Source organism: Anser anser, assembly GCF_964211835.1.
Source record: "Anser anser genome assembly, chromosome: 3".
NCBI classification, from domain to species: Eukaryota; Metazoa; Chordata; class Aves; order Anseriformes; family Anatidae; genus Anser; species Anser anser.
In genome coordinates, this window is record NC_139722.1 from 48,600,686 (window position 1) to 48,620,327 (window position 19,642).

The following is a 19,642-nucleotide window of genomic DNA, read 5'->3' on the forward strand; positions in this document are numbered from 1 at the left end:
GACTACTAAGGATCTGTTTACATAAAGCATGTGTATACATATATATATATATATATAATAAAAAGGACAACTAACCTGAAAACAGAATTTAACACTAGGTATAATTGTAATCCTCCTTTGAAAGACCTATGTTTGAAGTACTGGAAATTTTTCAAATGAATATCATATACGGAAATAAGGAAGGTACATAATGACTATAGCTGGCAAGAACAGCCAACAAAGGAAATGGCTCGAGGAGATCTTCCACAAGCTTTCACAAACCATATGCCTTTTTCCTTTTGTTCATAAAATATATATAAGCCAAATAATAAAGGAACAGCACTTAACGCTTTCATAGTTTCTCACTTAACTTGTACTGTTTCCCATGTAAAGTTTTATTCCAGAGAAGGAGAAATGGCTATGCATTAGTTTTCTAGTGTTGATGTAGTTCATGTAGTGTTACTCATTTGCTTGGCAGCAGTATTGTTGCATGGAAGCAAGCTAGGGAAAATGCTAATTACTTCTGTTCTAATATGAGAACTTCATTGCAGATTGCAGACAAGGTTGTGCAATGCCATTCTTGTCTTTATTTTAATCTTACCATGGAGAGAGAAATACTTTTTTTTCCACTTCAACAAAAGTGCAGTAATTGTAAAAGCTGATTTTTTTCTTGGTTGTGGAACTAATATTCATCTGAGTATATATGATGAGAACCTAAAATATTTTGTCTTTAAAACAAATAAATATCTTGTCTAGTCTGGTCAAGCCTGGAAATCTCATCTAATAATTTGTGTACGAAGCCTTTGGAAAAGGCTCATTGGTCTTTAATTGAATAGACAAGTAATGTAAACCCCAAACATCCCTTGTGGTCTCATTCAGCATCTTGTTTCCACTGATACTGTGGAAACACGCCCGTGAACAGAGCACAGTTCTTCACAGTTATGTAACTGCAAAATGCTGCCGTACTGTAAATGGGATGAAATTTCTATTACAGTAGAAGCCGAGGACTTAGCTTTCCAATAGAACAAATTTCTGTTCACAGTGTCACTGTCTTTGATGGACATGTGTATTAACTCCTTGCAAGGAATTCTCACAAAGGTCGGGTTTAAATACAAAAAATCAAGGAAATTAATTTTCTTTTAATTAATTAATTTCCTTTTTCATAGGAATCAGGGTGGAGAACGAGAGAGAGAGAGAGAGAAAATTCAGCAGTTCTTTTGTATTGGGATAATCTGGTATTGTGTATAATAATGTAGAGTCACTGATGATGACAGATGAATTATGGGGATTGGGCTTTAATGAAACCCTGTCTTCCCTCAGCACTTCTTGTGGGAGAGTGGTAGAAAACTGCATGACACAGAGCATAAGCTGTTTGCACCAGACTCCTCTTTGTTGCTTTCCTCTCTACAGAAATCTGTTCATAAGCCTTTTAAAGGTGAATGTACTAAAAAGAGTCTTGCAGACTAATTTACACAGCCTAATTTGTATTATCCTCTGTTTTTGCCTAATTTAAGTTATTCCCTTTACCTCAGATAATTAAGACCTGACTCTAGCAATGACTTAAACAGACAAGCTCTCCTGCATTCTTTTAGTAATTAAACAGTCTTCCTAAGAAACCTTGCTTATCTGTCTCTGGAGCTCGTTTACTTTTATTTTTTTTCTGAGAAAAAAAAATGTATATATTGCTGTTTTCCCTTTTCTTTTAGTAGTAGTGATCGCTAAATGACAAAGTTCACTTTCACCTAAATTCCCTTCCGCTCAGCCAGTTCATGCCTACTAGTCAGCAGAAGATCTAAAATAGCCACTCCCTTAATAGTTTTCTTCACCTTCTGAAGAAAAAGCTGTCCCCAGCATATTCCAAGAACTTGTTGGACTGTCTCTGTTGTGTATTTCTTTTCCAGCAGAAAAAAAATAAAATTAATTCCAAGAAGTAATTAAAGCTGTCAGGTTCTGTCCTTTTGGATGCTTCCTTTGCTTGATCAAAAAACAGTCTTCTCTCCACCCAATTAACTAGTGTATAATAAACTTCTATCATAATATACCCTGTTTTTCACCTTTCATCTTCTTCCAGAGTTGTTTAACAAATCTTCATCTTACCCATTCTAGTTCTTCACAGCAACTTTTCTTGATATACAATGCACCTTTCTTCCTCTCTCTTTTTACTTAACTTTCATAAATAGTGGTGGTAAAGCAGTAGAAACTAAAAAATGTTTAAATTCACTTGTTTGATAGTGTTGCATTGCCAAAATTGCAAGGATAAAATATTTTGTCTCACTACATCCTTTTTCAAAAAAAAAAGCTACGTCATTCTATATCAATATTGTTCTTTCATCAAATACCTTTGATGCCGATTCAGATGAATTTCTAGTTCTGTACAAAGATTTCCACCGTTTTTTCCCTTTGCAAGGCAGTCTGGAATATATCACATTGTTTTATAGTAAGCTTCTGATTTGAACAACTGAAAATAACAGCTATATAACAATCAAGAACATTTTTTTCAGTGCGCTTATTAAATATGTAAATACCATATATTCATTAAATTATTGGGGGCAACTAGATCTATGAGAAATCAATAAATTATAAAAAATAAAAAATATATTTTATTTTCTTGACTCTTCCAGTGCTTTCTAATATGCAAAACATTTGTTTTAAAGAAATTAAGTCTAGCAGTTTGTCTTTTGTTATTTTGGCAAGTAAAAGTTTGTTAACACTTAAACACTTAAAAGCAAAACAGAAACAACAACAAAAACAGCCAAAACATTTGTAGATGTTAGTTCTGCAAAGTACTCTTTATCTAGATTTATAAAATACAGCTTACTCCTTTCATTTATCCAAGTAATGCATTCTGTACTTGGTTATGTTTGCACAATCAAGTTTTGCTCAGAGGATCTATATAGGAGGAATATTTTATGTCTTTGAGTTTGTCTGTAAATGAAGGAAAACAGCTTGATTAGATTCCTGTTTATGTTTGAGTGTCTGTGCAGATCCACACTGAAGATTATTTGAGCTGTCATATTGCCTATACTACGTGAAGGAGACAGTTATGGCCATGATTTTATGACAGGTTTTTTATATATTTTTAAGGCTGTTCAAATTCATAAAGCAACGTGGTCAGTGCTCTTACTATGGATGAAGAAGCAACTTCCTGAATGTTTGTTGCATTCGGTTCTCTTCAAATAAATAATAATTCAATTTGAGGACTAAAACACAGATAAATGTGTATTTTGTAGTCATACAGTTTCAATAGGGATAAAATGGATGCCAATACAAATAGAGGAGTCCTACTTGCAATATGGCAAACTCAAATGACCTTAAATTATGTAGTTTACAGACAGTTTACAGGCTTTAAGCTGATAGGTTCCTGATAGGAAATGTATTTGCTTCTGTAAAGAACAATTTTAAATTTAGATCGCCTTCTGCTGATAGTAAAATGAGTGAATGTAAATAATGTTTTATTCCTTCATTATTTGTACATTTCCTCTTCACTAGGAGCAATGATGACAAAAAATCTAGACTTTCAAACTTCTTGCAGGATATTTAGGTCTAAACAGTTTTTTTCTAACAGTCCCATACGTGTGCTCTAACACTGGCTCTCCTCTTACATCAAGATGTCGATTAGTCATTTTTTGAGTCCTATAACCAGGTATCTGCGTAAAGGTTTCTCAGGATTCTCCATCTAGATAAGAGTTCTCACACCTACTTGCTACCTGAACACAGCCACTGCCTTTCACACAAAGATTCAGTCCTATGACATGAATATTTAACTAAGAAAACTGGGTGGAGTACTTCTAACACCCAGGTGTGGCTATGGAAGCCCATTTTGATTCTGTGTCAAATTACTGGATTAAATGAGTTTATTCTATCACTGCCTTTGCCATATTCCTGAGACAGCAGATATACAGATCCAAAAGTCCTCCTGCTCTTTAACTCGTCTTACAAGATGATAAGCTAGTCAAGGTCTAGGATATTTTCAGTTTGGGATTCCTCATCTACTTTTTCAATTTCATTTCTGCCTTGCTCAGAGTAATGTGAGCAATCCTGTCCAGGTCCTCATAGTGTTTCTCCTTACAGTGCTTTATTTTCTCAAGAAATAACAAAACTGCCAGTTATAAATTGTGCAAGCAAAGCATTTTATACTGCCGCTTGATAAATGTCCAGTACCAAGTAAGTGAGAAAGCAGGTGAAGAGTAGGACAACAGAATTAGTCTGCGGATAGGTGGGAGGAGCCTGCCCTGAGGAGAGCAAGTCTTTGCCTTAAGGTTCACCACAGTTTTCAACAGATACGGCCTTTCAGTGGTTAACCAATCTCCTCCCAAAATTTCAGACAGAAAGAAGAAAAGGAATCCTTCTTCAGCCTGGAATCAAAAAGCTAAACAAAATCCTATAGCCAAAGTCCTACCAGTGAGTCATGCAGGGGCCGAGAGTATTTGCTTTTGTATGTTTTCTAGATGAGAACAAAAAAAAATCAAGAAAGCACACAACCTACTTTGTGCAAACGCTTGGGAAAAGGGAAGGGGAAGTTACATGACATTTTAGGATTTTCTCTCTTTGAGCTGAAGGGCAGGTACAGCAAGGCAGTTACTAAGGAGGAGATTGGAAGGTGGGGGTGGGCTTGCTCTTGGTTTTGTTTTGTTCTCTTTTAAAATCTTGATAGGTCCTCAACTGTTTGGAATAAGCTATACCTTCCTAGCGGAGTAAATGTTGCAGCAGGACAAAGTTTGTTTGTATTACCAAAACAAAGAAAAAAAAACACCATCAGGGAAAATATTCTGCTCAGTGTTGTGCTGGATGTCAGAATTCTTGCTGGAGTTTCTATCAGCTTAATTACATTTACGTCCAACTGTTGTGTCAAGTAATGTACTTTAATTGTATTTTTTGGTGCGTGTTTGTTTGTTTTCTCCTTCCTCTTCTTCAGTATAACCGTTGTGTTCTCTACCTTGTTGAACTCCTGTCATTCCTAGTGTGGGCAATATAGCAAGGGTCACTAAATCTGGGTTTCACGCCTCACTAGTACTGTGTGTTCAGTGCAGATAATTCATTGCTGCCACATGATGCTTCCAGTCACCCTCCTCCTGACGGGTGTGACTTATTTCCTTGAAATAATGGCACTTTCTATCTCCAAGGCTTAACGAGTTGAATCATATTCCTCTTTTTTCCACCCCTGTTACTAGGAAGATAGGTACAAAATCCCATGACAATCTCCACATAATATTCTTCAACAAAAAGCTGGCATTTACTTACTCCCTTTTCAAATAATCATGCTTGTACTTACTCCAGTAGGGCTACTTTTTAAACATGATGCTCCCCAATGTCATTCCGGCAGAGAAGAGAGTAGCCTCCCATGTTTTAAATTTTAAAGCATAACTTTTAACCTCTGTAAATAACCAGATTTGTCTCTGACAGCCACCTGCATGCAGTGGGCCTCTAAGGCACTAATTTATGGGAAACCTGGAGAAATAAATTTCTGTGCTTTAAGTGAACCAAAAATACAGCAATAGAGATTTTTATAGGCTAGAGTAGATATAAGAATTTTATTTATATTTTTATATACATAGATGGATTTATATATATTTGCATGTATGTATGGCTTTATTAAAATTTGGGGGAAGTTTTCCATGAGCCATGGATTTGGGATCACCCTCCTGATGTATTTATATGAATTGAAGCGAACAGTGTACAGAGAGAATGGAAAAAGATCAAATGTGATGAAGCATGGATCACATGAGAGTTCTCTTGACAAAATTTAGAATGGCTACATTATTCATTGTCTGTGTGGCTTATAATATGGATTTTAATAGGATGTTATTGTGCTGGCTGCCCAGCACATAATTCCTTATTGTGGTCAAAAAGTCTAGGAAAACATGAGAAAGTTATAATAGTTCATCTGAGTTGCTTTTTTTTTTTTTCCTTTTATCCTATCTATGTAATTTGTACCTATTCTTAGGCTTCAACCATACTGTTGTTTGGGCAAGAAAGTGATGTTAATAGGGAAAGAGCACTGAAGTCTTTGCTTTGAAATTCATGGAGGAAAAAAAAAAAAAAAGTAATCAAATTTTCAAACCAAACCAGTTGAGTAGGGTGGAGAGATGTGGGAAGGGAAAAAGAATGCCTCATTTTGTCCTAGCCCTGCCAGCATTTCTTATATGGTTGACAAAGGATTTATACTACACTTGGCAAATATTTAATTTGCTCTGTCTGTTGTTTAAACTTTTAAAGTTTTTATAGGATGCTTAGCTCTGAGTCATGCTATGTTTTGCAATAGTTCGAGATGATTAATACTGAAATATTCTTTCAGAATGATTTAGTTGATAAATATGCAATTCATAATTAAAAAACCAACAACACAACAACCAATAAGAACAAAATGTAAATAATACTGAAGTCATCATGGAAGCCAGAACGTACAGAACTGGGACAGAATTTAAAAGGTGACCACTTAAGTCACACCGATGTCTCCCACAGACACCGGTGCTCAGAGAAGCCACTGTATCTTAAATTACTTTTCAACAGTATTTGGTGAGTAGTGTCATAAACCAGTAACCCAAAATGATCTGGTAAAGTGTTAAGATCAACAAAGGACTGCAGGGAGAGTAACTTGGAGATAGGTTCTGTCAGTAGGCTTTCCATTAAGAGAATATTTAAGAGCACGGTCTACAGATGTAATAGCAGTGTTGACTAACATGAGTATATCTGACAGAAAAGGATGCTCAGTGTCATGTAGACAAGGCAAAACTGGCCCCAGCATGTACCGACAGCCATTATGTAATACCACCTGCTAGCAAGAACCCACATGTTGTCCTTTTCTTCCTAAATAGGATGTTGGCCAGGTCTTCCTAAAGAACAGTGCTAAGTAGCTGAGGAAGACTGAACTACGTTTTTGTTAATTTTTTCAGCTTAAATAACTTATGGTACTGTCTTTTAATATAAATATTTCTTAGCATTCACACTAAAAACTAGAGAAGTAGCAAAGCCCCTGTACACTTCTCATAGCGCATGGGTACCAGTGTACCTGTAGGACAGCAGGACAGTCACCTGCAGCTGTAAGTCAACACTGGCGATGTTTCACAGGCTGGCGGAACTCAGATATTGTGTCTGCAATAAAGAAAAAAAAAGATAAACATTATGAATCTGTGTACATTAGGCACTTTTGCTTCTGATGATTGCACTTCATTGCTTTATCTGTGTCTGTGCTTTGTCAGGGCCTAAGTAAGAGAGGGAGAGGGCACAAGAGGGATACCAGAGAGGAGAGAAAGAAAGGATGGAACCAAAGAACGCCCAAACCAAAGTAACAGTAATTACTTGTTTGTAGATTAAATTCATAGCAGATAGGAAAGATATCAAAACCAAAACCAAAGCAGGAGTGTTCAGAAGATGCAGTAAGCTGCTACGCTTCTCTAGGACTCTGCCAATGGGGTCTTAATGCAGATCTGATTTATTTTGTCTCTGGTTAGAAGAACTACCGTGGTAATTGCACCCCCAGAAATGTAAGCCATGCATACTAGAATTTTCCTTCAAGCACGATTGATGTGAGGTATACAAGAGAGTTAAGAATTACTGAGTTAAGTGTATCCATAATAATACGTGCCTTTGGTTAAACATCATTCTGCCTAGATTTCCCAGGACACAGCAAGCATAGATAGCACTGCAGCAGAGATGCCCTGGATACAAAACTATGGTTCTTTCACAGAAAAAATGACTAGGTGCCCTCTATTCAAGTGTATTTATTAATAGTGAAGGCAGAGGAATCCAGCAGTCAGTTAAATGTGTTCAGTCATATGTACTGTGTAGGGAGAGACCAAAATTCTGAGAATTCCAGATATCAAAATGCTTGGACACCAGGTGCGCTACAAAACTATCTGATTATTATGAATTGGCTTTGTAACACAGCACACTGAAGACTTGCTCATCCTTTTATCTTCCAAAACCTCTTGAAATTTAGAGGTAATTAGAGCACAAGAGAGGTTCTCAGCTATCTGTGACAGAAGCTCTCTGAGCATTGCTCAACGCAATTACTTCTCTGCTTAATAAAATACCGTTCTGCTGACTAGACGGATGGCATCATTGCAATTTCCTTGTCATTCCACTTTTTTCCATATTCCCAGCTTGTTATACCTTTTATCCCCATTTGAACCACAAATTCATTCCTGTATTAACTTTAAAAGGTTTTGATTTTGCTATTTGCAACCTGGCTTAAGACACCAGCTCTCTTATTTCCTAAAAATAACCTCTAGGTTATGTCCAGTTCTTGCAGCTGGTTGAGAGAGTCCTTGAAAACATCTTACATGCAGTTTAAAAGAAAAAAACATTAACATGTATCAGACAACATACATTTATTTACTCTTGGCTGGCAACTTAAGACAGATGTCACTGAGAGCACTCTCCTTCCAAACACTTAAAACACATCTGCCTTGAAACAAGAGAATTATAAAGAATCCATGTCCAACTTCACGTTAGAGTTGCATCACACATAGTCTTTGTGTTGAGCTACGCTAGGAATTTAATTTCATTTTAGTTATTACACGCTCCATGTAATGCTGTGAAGAAATTTAGGAGATGCAATGGGTGAAAATGTGTTAGAGATGGTTAGTGACTGCTTAAAAGGCAGCCACACGAGCAGTCATCCAGAATGTCTGATAGTGCTGAGTTCTTCAGAACCGAAGCACTGAATAATATGCAGCCTGTCCCCAAGCAGTGAGCCATTCATGCCTTGCAAAGCAGTGAGGAGGTCTGTCGTCAGTGATCAAAAATGGACCGTGCGTAATGAGCCTGGTAATGGTGACGCGGGAGCACACGCTGGGCAGTCCAGTGTTATCAGTGGGCACCGTTTATCTACCCCACCTTCGTGTATCATCATGCCAAACACCCAGCTGGGTAGCATTTCAACATCCCACTGGTGTTGCTCATGCTACCATGTAAGTCTTTGTTAGGATGACACCAGGCGCTTTTCCGCCTTCTTCCCAAAGGGCATACTCCTCCCTTTTCTCTCCCTCAGTAAGTACAGTCCTGTGAAGTTGCTGTTTGTATCACTGGGAGTTTGTCTCCGGCCTCCATGCGAGGCTATTGTGTAGTGATCCGTGCGGAGAGCTGCAGACTGCTTTGCATCATGCTTTTCTTGTACCACTTCCACACTTGTGCAATGTGTTGGAAAGGTTTTCGGGACCTTGGCAGCCAGCTGTGCTCTCTCTCAGGGTGTAACCACATTTCCATTTTGCCATGGTACGTGATCAGGTGGCTCAGCATATCCACAGCACACCTGTGCACCCTCAGATCTGCAAAGATTGCAACACAAAGCTTTTAGTAAGAGTTCACTCCTCCTGACCAGGCTCTTGCTGTTTTATACTCTATATAGCGTATGGGACAACTAGGAAAGTGTGTGCATGTACATAAATGATACATGTGTAATTTACTGCTTTGCAGTTCCAACTGCAGTATAATAATGGGTTTGCACAGGGCAGTCACGAAAAACTTCATCTTTCTGGTTTTATTGTCCTGAGAACCGAATTACAGTGAATATGCTGGAATGCTTCTTCACTTATCCCTTTAAAACAAGCACTCAGTCTGCCATAGCTCGAGATCTGCAAGTGGAAAGAGTGATCCACTTTAATAAAGAATTGCCTAATCTGTTTCAGTGAGAATTAGAGATTTAAAAATAATTCCATTCCTACAAACTAGCTTTGTTCAGATAATTTTCAAAAGCAGAGTGGGTTACATTTCAACAGATAAGTTTTGAGTTTGTTGTGGTTGCAAACAGTATCTAAAAATTTAAATAGAATATAATGTTTTACTCTACAAACGTTGCTTTTTAAAATGGGACATGACAAGGTAATTTCCTCTAAATTACACCTTATGACATGCAAGCAAAAGTACAACCTCTTTCCTTTTCCCATCTTCACCTCCCCCCATTTTTTTCTTCTCATTTTACCTATTTATTTCTAAAGTATATTTGCTGAAAAAGAGTATTGTCTAGGAGGAATATAGGGATTGAAGAGCCTAGCTGTTGAGAAGTTTGAAAAATCTGAACAAACTACATGGTAAATGTTTAGAAACCAGTATTTAGATAAAAAGGACATCCAGATCTGTTTACATTTTGGTATTTCTTCTCGAGAAACTTGTGATTTTTAGAAGGCTTATCAGTGGTAGTTCTGAATATGCACCTCCCCTCTTCTCCAGAGGAGTTTTGATTATTTTGCTTCTGGGAATGCTGAGGGTCTGGTTTTTTCGTTGGCATGTAGGACTTAATTTTGAACGTATAAGTTTACAGCTCCTGGAGCTGGAAAAAAAAAAAAAAAAAAAAAAAACAGGAAAGAAACAAAAAAAAAAACCAACTTTCCAAACATGAGAAAGGTATATACATTTTTGTGTCCTATTTTTTCTAAGCAGCTGCCCAGCGACAGAGCAGCTCACCCTGCCTGTTGCTGGCTGCTGTTCAGAAGAGACTCATCAGGCTCCTCGTGTGGCTGGCTGGGAAAGCCCGAGTTGCAGCAGAGACAGAAGCTGGAGTCACTTGCAGACAAAAAGGTTAGGTAGCTGGGGGAAGCTGCACGGCGTAGCAGAGATTTCTCTTCCCACCCCTTCCCAGCCAGCTGCCAGGAAGGCGTAGGAGGGGAGTGGTGGAGTAGGAACAGGAGAGAACACACACGCTCCTTGTTTCTGTGGACAGGAAGCACTTGCAGCCTCCCAGGTTTTCACCAGGCTGTCCCAGGTGCCTCCTGTGGCCTCAGGCACTGAGGAACAGCGGAGTGGGCTCGTGCAAAGTGGTCCTCCCAGAGCTGCTAAGGGAGCAGTGCTTTTACCAGATGTTATTTAGAAAGGTTCTCAGTCAGTTTGGGCCGCACACAGTAACTCTGGTAGTTAAAACTGTATTTGCTTAACCCTCCTGCTTTTAATGGTTAACTCAAAAAGTGCCTCTTCGTAATGCCTCTTTGTTCTAAGCCACAGGCACCGATGCAGTCCTAGAGTGTGCTGGATTGGCCAGTGTCCAAACTAATATCTTTATGCAGAAATTGAAGTGTGGAATCAATAATCCTGTGTATTTCTTGACATTTCCTGGAAACGTTGGTATTTGTGACCTGCAGAGCTTAAATTAGCTTGATGCAATTCCCTATTACATTATTCTTAATCAAAAAATACACATGCACCTGATTTTTTTTTCCTCTTTTTAAGAATACCAGGTAGGAATTTGAACACTCATCCAATTATCCACTGGTAATACCAGTGAGATTCAAATGCAGCTGTAGGTACATCTCTTTAGCAGTTAACATTTAGTAGTCTGTGTGCACAGTAGGTTAATGCAGCATGTCTGTAATAACAGATCCCTAATAGCAGGAAAACACGCATCTCCCTTTTTCTTCAGAAGTAATAATATATCTGTTTTCTGGACAGGTACATATTGTTTATTTTAATGTTTTATATAATAATTACATCTGTTTGGAGCCTAATATAAACATACCTAAGAATATAAGTGCATTTCATTATAAAGTTCTCTTAGAAGTTTCTGTTGCTTAATGGTAAATATTAAGTGATACTGATGTAATCGTGGGATTAAGAGCAAAGAGTTTGCAAGAGTATTCCACTTGATTTAATTTTTGCCCACTGCAGGGAACCAGTGGGTCCTGAGTCACTCCTATCTTCTCTGTACTGGTTTTATAAAGTTTACTGTAATTAATAATAAGGCAATTCTCTGTGACAATTATTATAATAATTAGTTTGAGGGAATTCTGGGAGCCTCAGGTGAACACTGTTATTTAGAATAAACACTAAATTATAACATTTATAACATTGTAATTCAAATGTAAAATGAGATGTCCGGCCACTTTTATAAAGTCAGGATAAGGTATTTTAGTAATAATAGTTCCCTGTAGTTAATACTCTTCATCTGTGCAAGATGAAAACTCTGTACATCAAAGAAGTTATCAAGGGATGTAAACACTTCTTACGTTTTAGAAGAGGCCTCTTTGATGCACATAGACTATCAAGCCCAGATTTTCCAAAGCACCTGCTACGCTGGCTGCCTTCATACTGGGGGGTTGACTTGAGACACAATTCAGTTGAAAGGTTCTGTTTGTTTAAATATCCCAAATGGTACCCTGGGATAATTTGTAATGGAAGTTACGTTGCATGATTTTTATCTATTTAATGAGACTGTCTGTGGAGAAGAGAGATTCTATTAATTTCACATTTAAATACACTTTGATTAAATATTGTCATTTTTCATCCTCCTGGATCGTTTTCAGTCGTAAACATACACACAGTGACTTTTTCCTATTTCAGGACCGTCACATCTACTTCCCAAAGCAAGCATGCCAAACATGCGGTTCTCTTTGTTGTTAGCTTTATGAAATTTGGGCTTGGTCAGATTAGCAGTCCAATTTGCAGTCCAATTTGTCTTTATTCTTTTGCAGTTTTACAGCCTTGCAATAACAAAGCAGCGCTTAGTAGGACAGCTTTCTGTCTCTTGCCCTGTGTGCCTCTGACAGCCTGTTTTCTACAGTGCCTGAGCTGGGGAAAAACCTTGTGATGCTAGCAAAAGGACTTTCAGTTTCCTACGTATTGTTTCAGACCATTTCACACAGTGAAAGGAACACCATTTTTCCAAGTTCCAAATGACATCACAAGTTATCTTTAGGTATTCAGGACTAGTGCCAGTGAAGGACTAAAACACTTGGGTGTTTTACTTAAACTACTCCTAGGCGTATTTTCCCTAGACTGAATTAGAACTGCAAGGATTTAGCTTTCCTACATAGTGCAAGCAGAGAGTGAGCCACCCTAAATCCTTCATCTGTTGAGCACTCAGGGCTAGCTAACAGCAGGTTGAGCATGGGAGTGCATTAGATGCAGAATCGCATTGAGATGCCTATGCTAGCCCAGGAGGAGCCAGCTCAGTTAGCCAGCGCAGGGTGGCCACATCAGTGCAGTGTTTGGCAAAGGCTAATAATATCTGTGGCTCCTTAGGATTACTTCCTCTTTGCCCAATAATCATTTAATGTAAAAATGTATAAACTCTCCTGAGAAAGTGTTTTCAGTGTGCCTGATTTCAGAATCACACACATACACAGAATGGCCGAGGTAGGAAGAGACCTCTGGAGGCCACCTGCTCCAAGCCCCTGCTCAAGCAGGGACACCCAGAGCCGCTTGCCCAAGACCACGTCCAGTTTTGTAGGTCTCCAGGAACTTTCTAGGACTCCCTTTCTGGGAATACACATCAACTTTACTCTGTGCTTAGCAAAGAAATCCAGACTGCTACTTAAAATGCCTTTTCTTTGATTAGCAAGATACAGAATGGAAAACATAGTGAGTTGTCACTTGTGCATTTTTAGCTGACCTAACTTGCGGGTTTTTGACCGACTGTAAGCTTGGTGGCACTAGTGAAAACTGCAGGGTTTTTTTTTGTCATTTTTAAAAAGTAGCTGACTTTTGGTTGCCCATAGAATTTACTGATACTTTTATGAGATTCTTGTACATGCCCTGAAATGTTGCAAAGCTTGTTCAAATGCCATGTACTTTCAGAACTGTGAAGCTCCTACTGACAGCAACAATTTTACATGAAAGCAAAGGGAAGAGATCAAGAGCAGCATTTGATGGTGCTTAAGAAAGAACTGATTTCCAGACATTCATAGCTTAGTCTGTCACACAGACACGCTTAGATGTGGAGCAAAAGAAACCCGTTTCCTATCTCCAGTAATTACACATAAATAGTTAATCTATAAAGAATTGGGAAGTGTTACGGTGAGCTATCGGTCTAAATTAGACAGTTTATGTTAAACCCATACTTACCAACAAACTATTTAGAGTTAGTGACAAGATACCGTGCCTTCTCACAAAACAGGAGAAAGGGACCTACAGTGAATGCAAAAACATTTACACATCAGATTCATTATCTTTCTGAACTACATTCAGAATTAAGAAACAAAAGGAAATGGGTTGTATTTATTAGTTGTGTCTTCTGGTTCCAGAGACCAAAGAGACTTCCAAGCCACTGTCTCTTCCCCTCCAAAATGCTTTCGCCATTTGTCCTCTATTGCTTAACAGACAGGCACTTTCAAGTTCCTGTATCTTAAAATGAAACACAGATAATATAGGTTTATTTTCACTCTTTACCTCAAAAGAGGTGATGTCTTTCTGAGTCTTTAGACTGATTATCTAATGGTACAGCTCTGACCCAGCACCAAGGCTAGAAATGCTGAGAGCAAAGATGTGAGGTTAACTAATATCAAGCTTTCTCACCTTCTCCTACATTCAAACACGGAGAATTACTACTACTATAATTTATGTTAATGCTATTTTTTTTGCATATAATTTTATTTCTGGATGCCTTCCAAGTTCAGGAGAGTTTAAATGTTCTCTCAGTTCTTTAATGTTGAATGATTCCTGCTTGTACTTTTGGTCCTGCTTGTTTTCTGCTTTTTCAAATCCCTTCTTAGTTTCATTTTTTCTTGATACCCTAGAAAAATGCAAAATTAATATACCAGCTCAGGAAGGTGGTGAACCAGGGTTGCCTGTATAAATCAATCTCTTGAATCTGTATAAAGGCAGAAGTGATTTTCTTTTTCTTTAGCCATCTTAAACGTGGATGAGAAAACTTGAATCAAGCTTGTGAGAACCAACGTGTGTGGTATATTTTTCCTGCTGTTGCATATCTACGTTCTAGTATTGCATGTTAATTAATGCATGTGAGGCTTTTGCCCAACACTAACTTCAGAGCTCTTCGCAACAGGTTCTCTGCGTCTGTTGAGGAGCTTGCTGAAGGACTTGCTGCCACCCCTCTGCAGCTCTTCTTACTATCCTCTAATTGAGTCCCTTTCATAGCTATAATTTGTCTGCCAAATGACTTATCAGTTGGAAAGACTCATTTCAGACACTACTTCCTTTTTTGCTTGTTTTTAACTGAGTGCTGCCAGAAGAAAGAAGGGGTTAAAGCGTGGGAGGATTGCTGAGAAAAAAAAAGGGTTTGGTTAATGACACACAGGACTGCATCTCACACACCATAGTTTGTTTATTCTTCTGTAAACAGCAAAAAGAATTATCACCATCATGGTAAGGCGAACGGTACTCTTCTTTTTTCCCTTAAACCCCACTAGAAATCTTTGGGTTCCTACACGATTAATTTTTTAAAATCATGAAATCAATTTGATCTCCAATATTTTTATAGAGTGTCTCTTTAAATAACAGATGCTGCTGTTGACAGAAGGGGAGGGGGTAAGGATTTTTGTGTATGGAAATAACTAGCTTTGGGGAAGAGGAGATGGGAACAGGCATGTCTTTTCTGACAAGCCTGTCTGTTGTTTTGTTTTTTTTTTTTATCAAATTCCTTTCCTAAATACTGATGTAAGGATCTGTTCAATTTTTATTTGTGTTTCTTTGCCTTTGCTGAGCTTTGTAGAAGTATTTCTATTTATTTGATTTTGCATGATTTGCTTCTTTCAGGCTTACTGTTTGTTGTTGTTGTTCTAAATCTCTCCTTTTGGCACCTAAGAAATAATACCGGACTTACACTTATATTTATGCTTCCTGAGCTGAGTATTTTCTTTCAAAAAATCAGTTAAATCTATAGGCTCGGTATTCTCATTATTCTGTATGCTGTTACAAAATGGTCAATTTTTACGTTTGAACTAAAAATGTAGTTATACACTGAAAAAATAAATTGGAAATAGGTCCTGTTCTCTTGATTACATGAACTGCTTTGCTAAAACTTCCTTAGTGGAAAATAGGATACATAAATAGTTTGTGGGAAAATATGACTATTAGGAAAAATTCTGTTCATTTCACTTCACTCTGCTCAACAGTCTTGTATTTATCGCTCCTTGGTTTTTCAGATAAGTTCCCCAATCAATTTAACTACGTTCCCTTTATACAGAGCTCAGGTAAAAGTGAAACTGTTTAAAATCCAGCTATTGCTGTTTCTATCCTATATAAGCATACCAGTCAAAGAGCTGGAAGAGGGAGGGAGTAAATTCCATGCTCAGATGGACTTGTTAAATTTACAGTGCATTTCTTTCTCTGCCTCTGAGGAGGAAACTGTCAACCTGAAATCTGATACATTAAAAGAAATTCTAAAAATGTTTAGTGTGTGTGTGCCAAACTTTTGTTACTTGGAGGAAGGCAATGTGTGGGTTAGAGGAATATAGTCTTACTTTTAAAGAAAGTAAGCTTTCTTCTGTGGCGTTGTGAAGGGTCAGCATAAACCAGGAAAAATATTTTACTGAACTGAAGTAACTCAAATCTAGTTTACTGATGGTAAGGTAACTGGTTAAGAGTAGAAATCACTTAGGTTAACTTGAAATAAATTGCTTTCTTTTTTTTCCCCTCAGTAAATTAAAAAAAAAAATCAGATCAAATGCTTTGTTATTTTTTCCCCATGCGTTTTATATAGGAACACAAGCAAAAACAGCAAGCTTTTATTTCTGTCTACAGCTCCCTCTCTCAGTAGTTAGGGCACTCACCTGGGAAGTGGGAGAGTGGCATGAAATCTTCTCTCTGTAGGACTGGAAGCAGGGAATTGACTGGATCTTGTGCTGCTCAGACTTTTCTCCCTTAGCTTTTATTTGTACAGACTTCTTTCCAATTTTCCTCCTACTACTTTCATAGCACATTGTGCTAGCAATACTCCAGCAGAATTTTCAGCCTAACGAAGCCTGGCGCTGCAAGCATTGAATATTTGAGTCTCAGTCACTGTGCAGAATGCTAGAGCCTGAAGAGTTATAGCTTATTTATTTAAATGTTTTTGGCTAATGCACTTCTTGGGGTATCACATGACTGCTAGAAGTCAGGCTTTCTGTTTCTCATGATTGTGAGAATTATGACATTATGATTTGAAGAGATCCCAAATTCCTGGCATTCCAATACGAAATTGGAAGGCTCGTACATTGTTAGAATTGTTCAATATAGAAGGCTATCTAAAGTTTGCACGTTAATTGAAATCTAGTTATGTATGGTCTTCTAGTGAGCAACAGAGGTCAAACCTACTTTTCACTAAATATTGTTTGTTGCTTTTTTTCCTATTGAAAGTGAACATACGCTAGCAAACGCACGTTTAATTTGCAGAACTGTTCACACTACGTATTTCCACCTATTAGCTACCACAGAATTTCTAATGACTAGTAAAAATACTTTTTTTTTTCAGTAACACATGCTCTAAGAAGTGTTTTCAGTCATATTCAATTGACTCAGATGAACTAATCTGACAAACTAACAACCAATTGATCCCTCAAGACACAGCCTGAAGTTCTGATTCAACAAATCAGTCAAAGTTGCTTATGCTTTCTATCCGTTGGAGACCAGCAAAGCACATGTTTAATTACTTTGTTAAATTAGGGGTTTGGTTGTGGCAGCTTACATTAGCTAATGAGAAAAAATAACCAGCCCAAAACAGAGGAAATATTTTGATGCTAACATAAACAGGTATGAATATAAATACAAACAAGATTTACATTTCTTGGTTAAGAAGAAGGCATTTTGCTTTCAGATTAGAACAGAGCTTTAAAGATTCATGCAGTATGCTTGAAACACCTTCCTGCATTCTGTCCAAGGAAAGAGTAGGCAACTCCTCTCTCTCTCTCTCTCTCTCTCTCTCTCTCTCTCTCCTTTTTTAAAAAGTTGCCACTGCCAAAGCCTTTGATCAGGGATTTCTGAAATGGCTAATTTCTCAAGGTTAAGAATGCTTAAGCTGAAACACATTGAAGAAGCCTGTTCAGCAGCGAAAGGATACTTCTTGCCCTCTGAAAATCAAGTATTTGTTTGCTCTGTGCTGTCAGGTTGGGCCCCATGTTCTCGCATCTTGAGAACTCTGGTCTCTGTGCCCTCTTGCACTGGCAATACTGGCTCATCTACATTTATCTCAGTTAAAATACAAGCTCTTCAGGGCAAGTGCCTGGCCTTTTATGTGTTTTGAAAGAGCTGTATATAATTAAAGTACTTTGTATGAAGAAATTACTTCAAAACAGTTTACATAGGGCAGCTATTTCAAGATCAAGCAAAAATTTCTAGCCTTGTTCCCTGAGGAAACAAGGCTTATGTGACTGGACTGGCTGGCTGTCCCTCCTCCCTTCCATCCAACACCTTTTGAACTTGTTGGACAGTTTAAAGTACGTTTGAAAGGGGGAGACGTCTCAAAGATAATTAAGTTCCCATGGACTTTATGAAAATCAACTGCTGGGAAGCAAGAAATCCAGATCCACAGTTCAAATAACTAATTTTTTCCAAGTGTAATCTTGCAAACCCAAAGGTTGACTGCAAGTGTAATGACTGTCAGGTTGATAATGCAATCCCAACTAATTTAGAGGACTGGCAACTATTATTCAGTCAAATATTAAGATGCAGATTGACACCATAATAAAGTTAAATTTCCCCTATTTTGGTATTTTAGCAGTTTTGAATATGACTAACGTAGTGCATCCTCCTCACACTTGCAATTACTATGAATTTTCAGACAGTATTACTCATTGCTTATTGGCTTGCGTTAAGTGTTTGTGCAAATTTCACATTATTACTGTTTTTTAGCTAGCAATGTTCATTACTGTCTCTTTATACCTTCTCTATAATTAGCTAGTACTGGCAATACATACGTAGAGTCAAGAAATTAGATAGTAATTGGGCTGCATTACTCATGATAGTTGTATCAGATATAGGGAAATTTGTAGTTGTTTTTGTTATCACAAAAGCACTTTAACTGTCTGAGCTGTATGAAGTTTATGCAGTCCTTGACGTTCCTCTTGGAGTGTTTTGGTTCTACTGGTTTAAAGAAATTAATGAAGGGACAAATGACACGAAATTTTCTCATTTGCAGATTATTTCATCAACTCTAAACACACACACAAAAACAAATTAGGAGAAACAAACATGAAGTCGGGGTTATGGTCATTGACTTGGCTATTTGACAGGCACTGGCGACAAGACCTTGACGTGCAGACTCAAGACGTTGTTGCTGGTACACTTGCTTACCAGTTGTATGAGCAAAATGCTTAAGAAAGGTGGGCAAAGACAGAGGGTCACAGGTATTTTTGTTTGGTTGCAGTATGATATGCTAACTATACATATGAATTTCCTCGTTTGAGGTTTTCTGCATTTTTTCATGTGCTTGGGCAAGCTTAGTTGCTGCACATCGCTTACGCCAGTAGACCGGGGCTCCCCAGGAACCGAGACCACGTTTCATAACTCCCGCTTGGAGGAGTTTTTATTCGAGGCCAGTCGTTGGCCTGCTGATGATGCAAAAATAAATAACCTGCTGCTTTTTCACCCGGAGGAGGAAGCGTAAAAAACGCCCGGTTTCTTCAGTAGCCGGAGGCCCAGACTCGCTGTGGGCGGTTGACCTGTTGTCTCCGCCGCCCCCGCGCGGGGCCCTCAGAAGCGCCCGCGTGAGAGCGACGTGGTCCTTCCTGTCGAGGCTGTTCCACTTCACAGAAGTCATTAAGCCTTAATTAGAAGACGACTAGTTCAGCCCTCGTTAAACATTCAATACTAATTGAGCGCCCGGGGAGAGCGCCGGCACCACGAGGCCGCGGAGTCACTCTCACGCCGCCCGGGCCGGGGCCACCCCCGCCACCACCCCCTGCAGCCCGGCCCCCGGCGCTCCGGGCTCGGCCGCCCTCAGGTGTCCCTTCCCCCGGCCCGGCTCGGCTCAGGCGCTCGGCAGCGCCCCGCCGCGAAGGCTGAGCGCCGTGCTCGGCCA

The 19,642-nt window shown here is 38.6% G+C and overlaps 1 protein-coding gene and 1 long non-coding RNA gene across 3 annotated transcripts in view; one reads left to right on the forward strand and one right to left on the reverse strand.

Annotated features, from left to right (window-relative positions):
- Positions 1-19,642, forward strand: part of CRYBG1 (crystallin beta-gamma domain containing 1) — a 96,432-nt gene that overhangs the window by 33,591 nt on the left and 43,199 nt on the right. The window contains exon 1 of one of the 2 annotated variants that reach the window (XM_083830164.1): positions 14,875-15,012. The exons of the other annotated variant lie outside the window; for it this stretch is intronic. Coding sequence (XP_083686290.1) covers positions 15,010-15,012 — 3 coding nt within the window. The 5' untranslated portion in view covers positions 14,875-15,009. Of the gene's footprint in view, positions 1-14,874; positions 15,013-19,642 lie in introns of those variants that run through there. 2 annotated transcript variants of the gene reach the window in all.
- On the reverse strand, positions 2-19,637 carry LOC310897047. The gene is made up of 3 exons (XR_014582017.1): positions 16,419-19,637; positions 13,753-13,815; positions 2-11,048 (listed from the first exon to the last, which is right to left on the reverse strand). It is a non-coding gene; the product is annotated as an uncharacterized lncRNA (long non-coding RNA).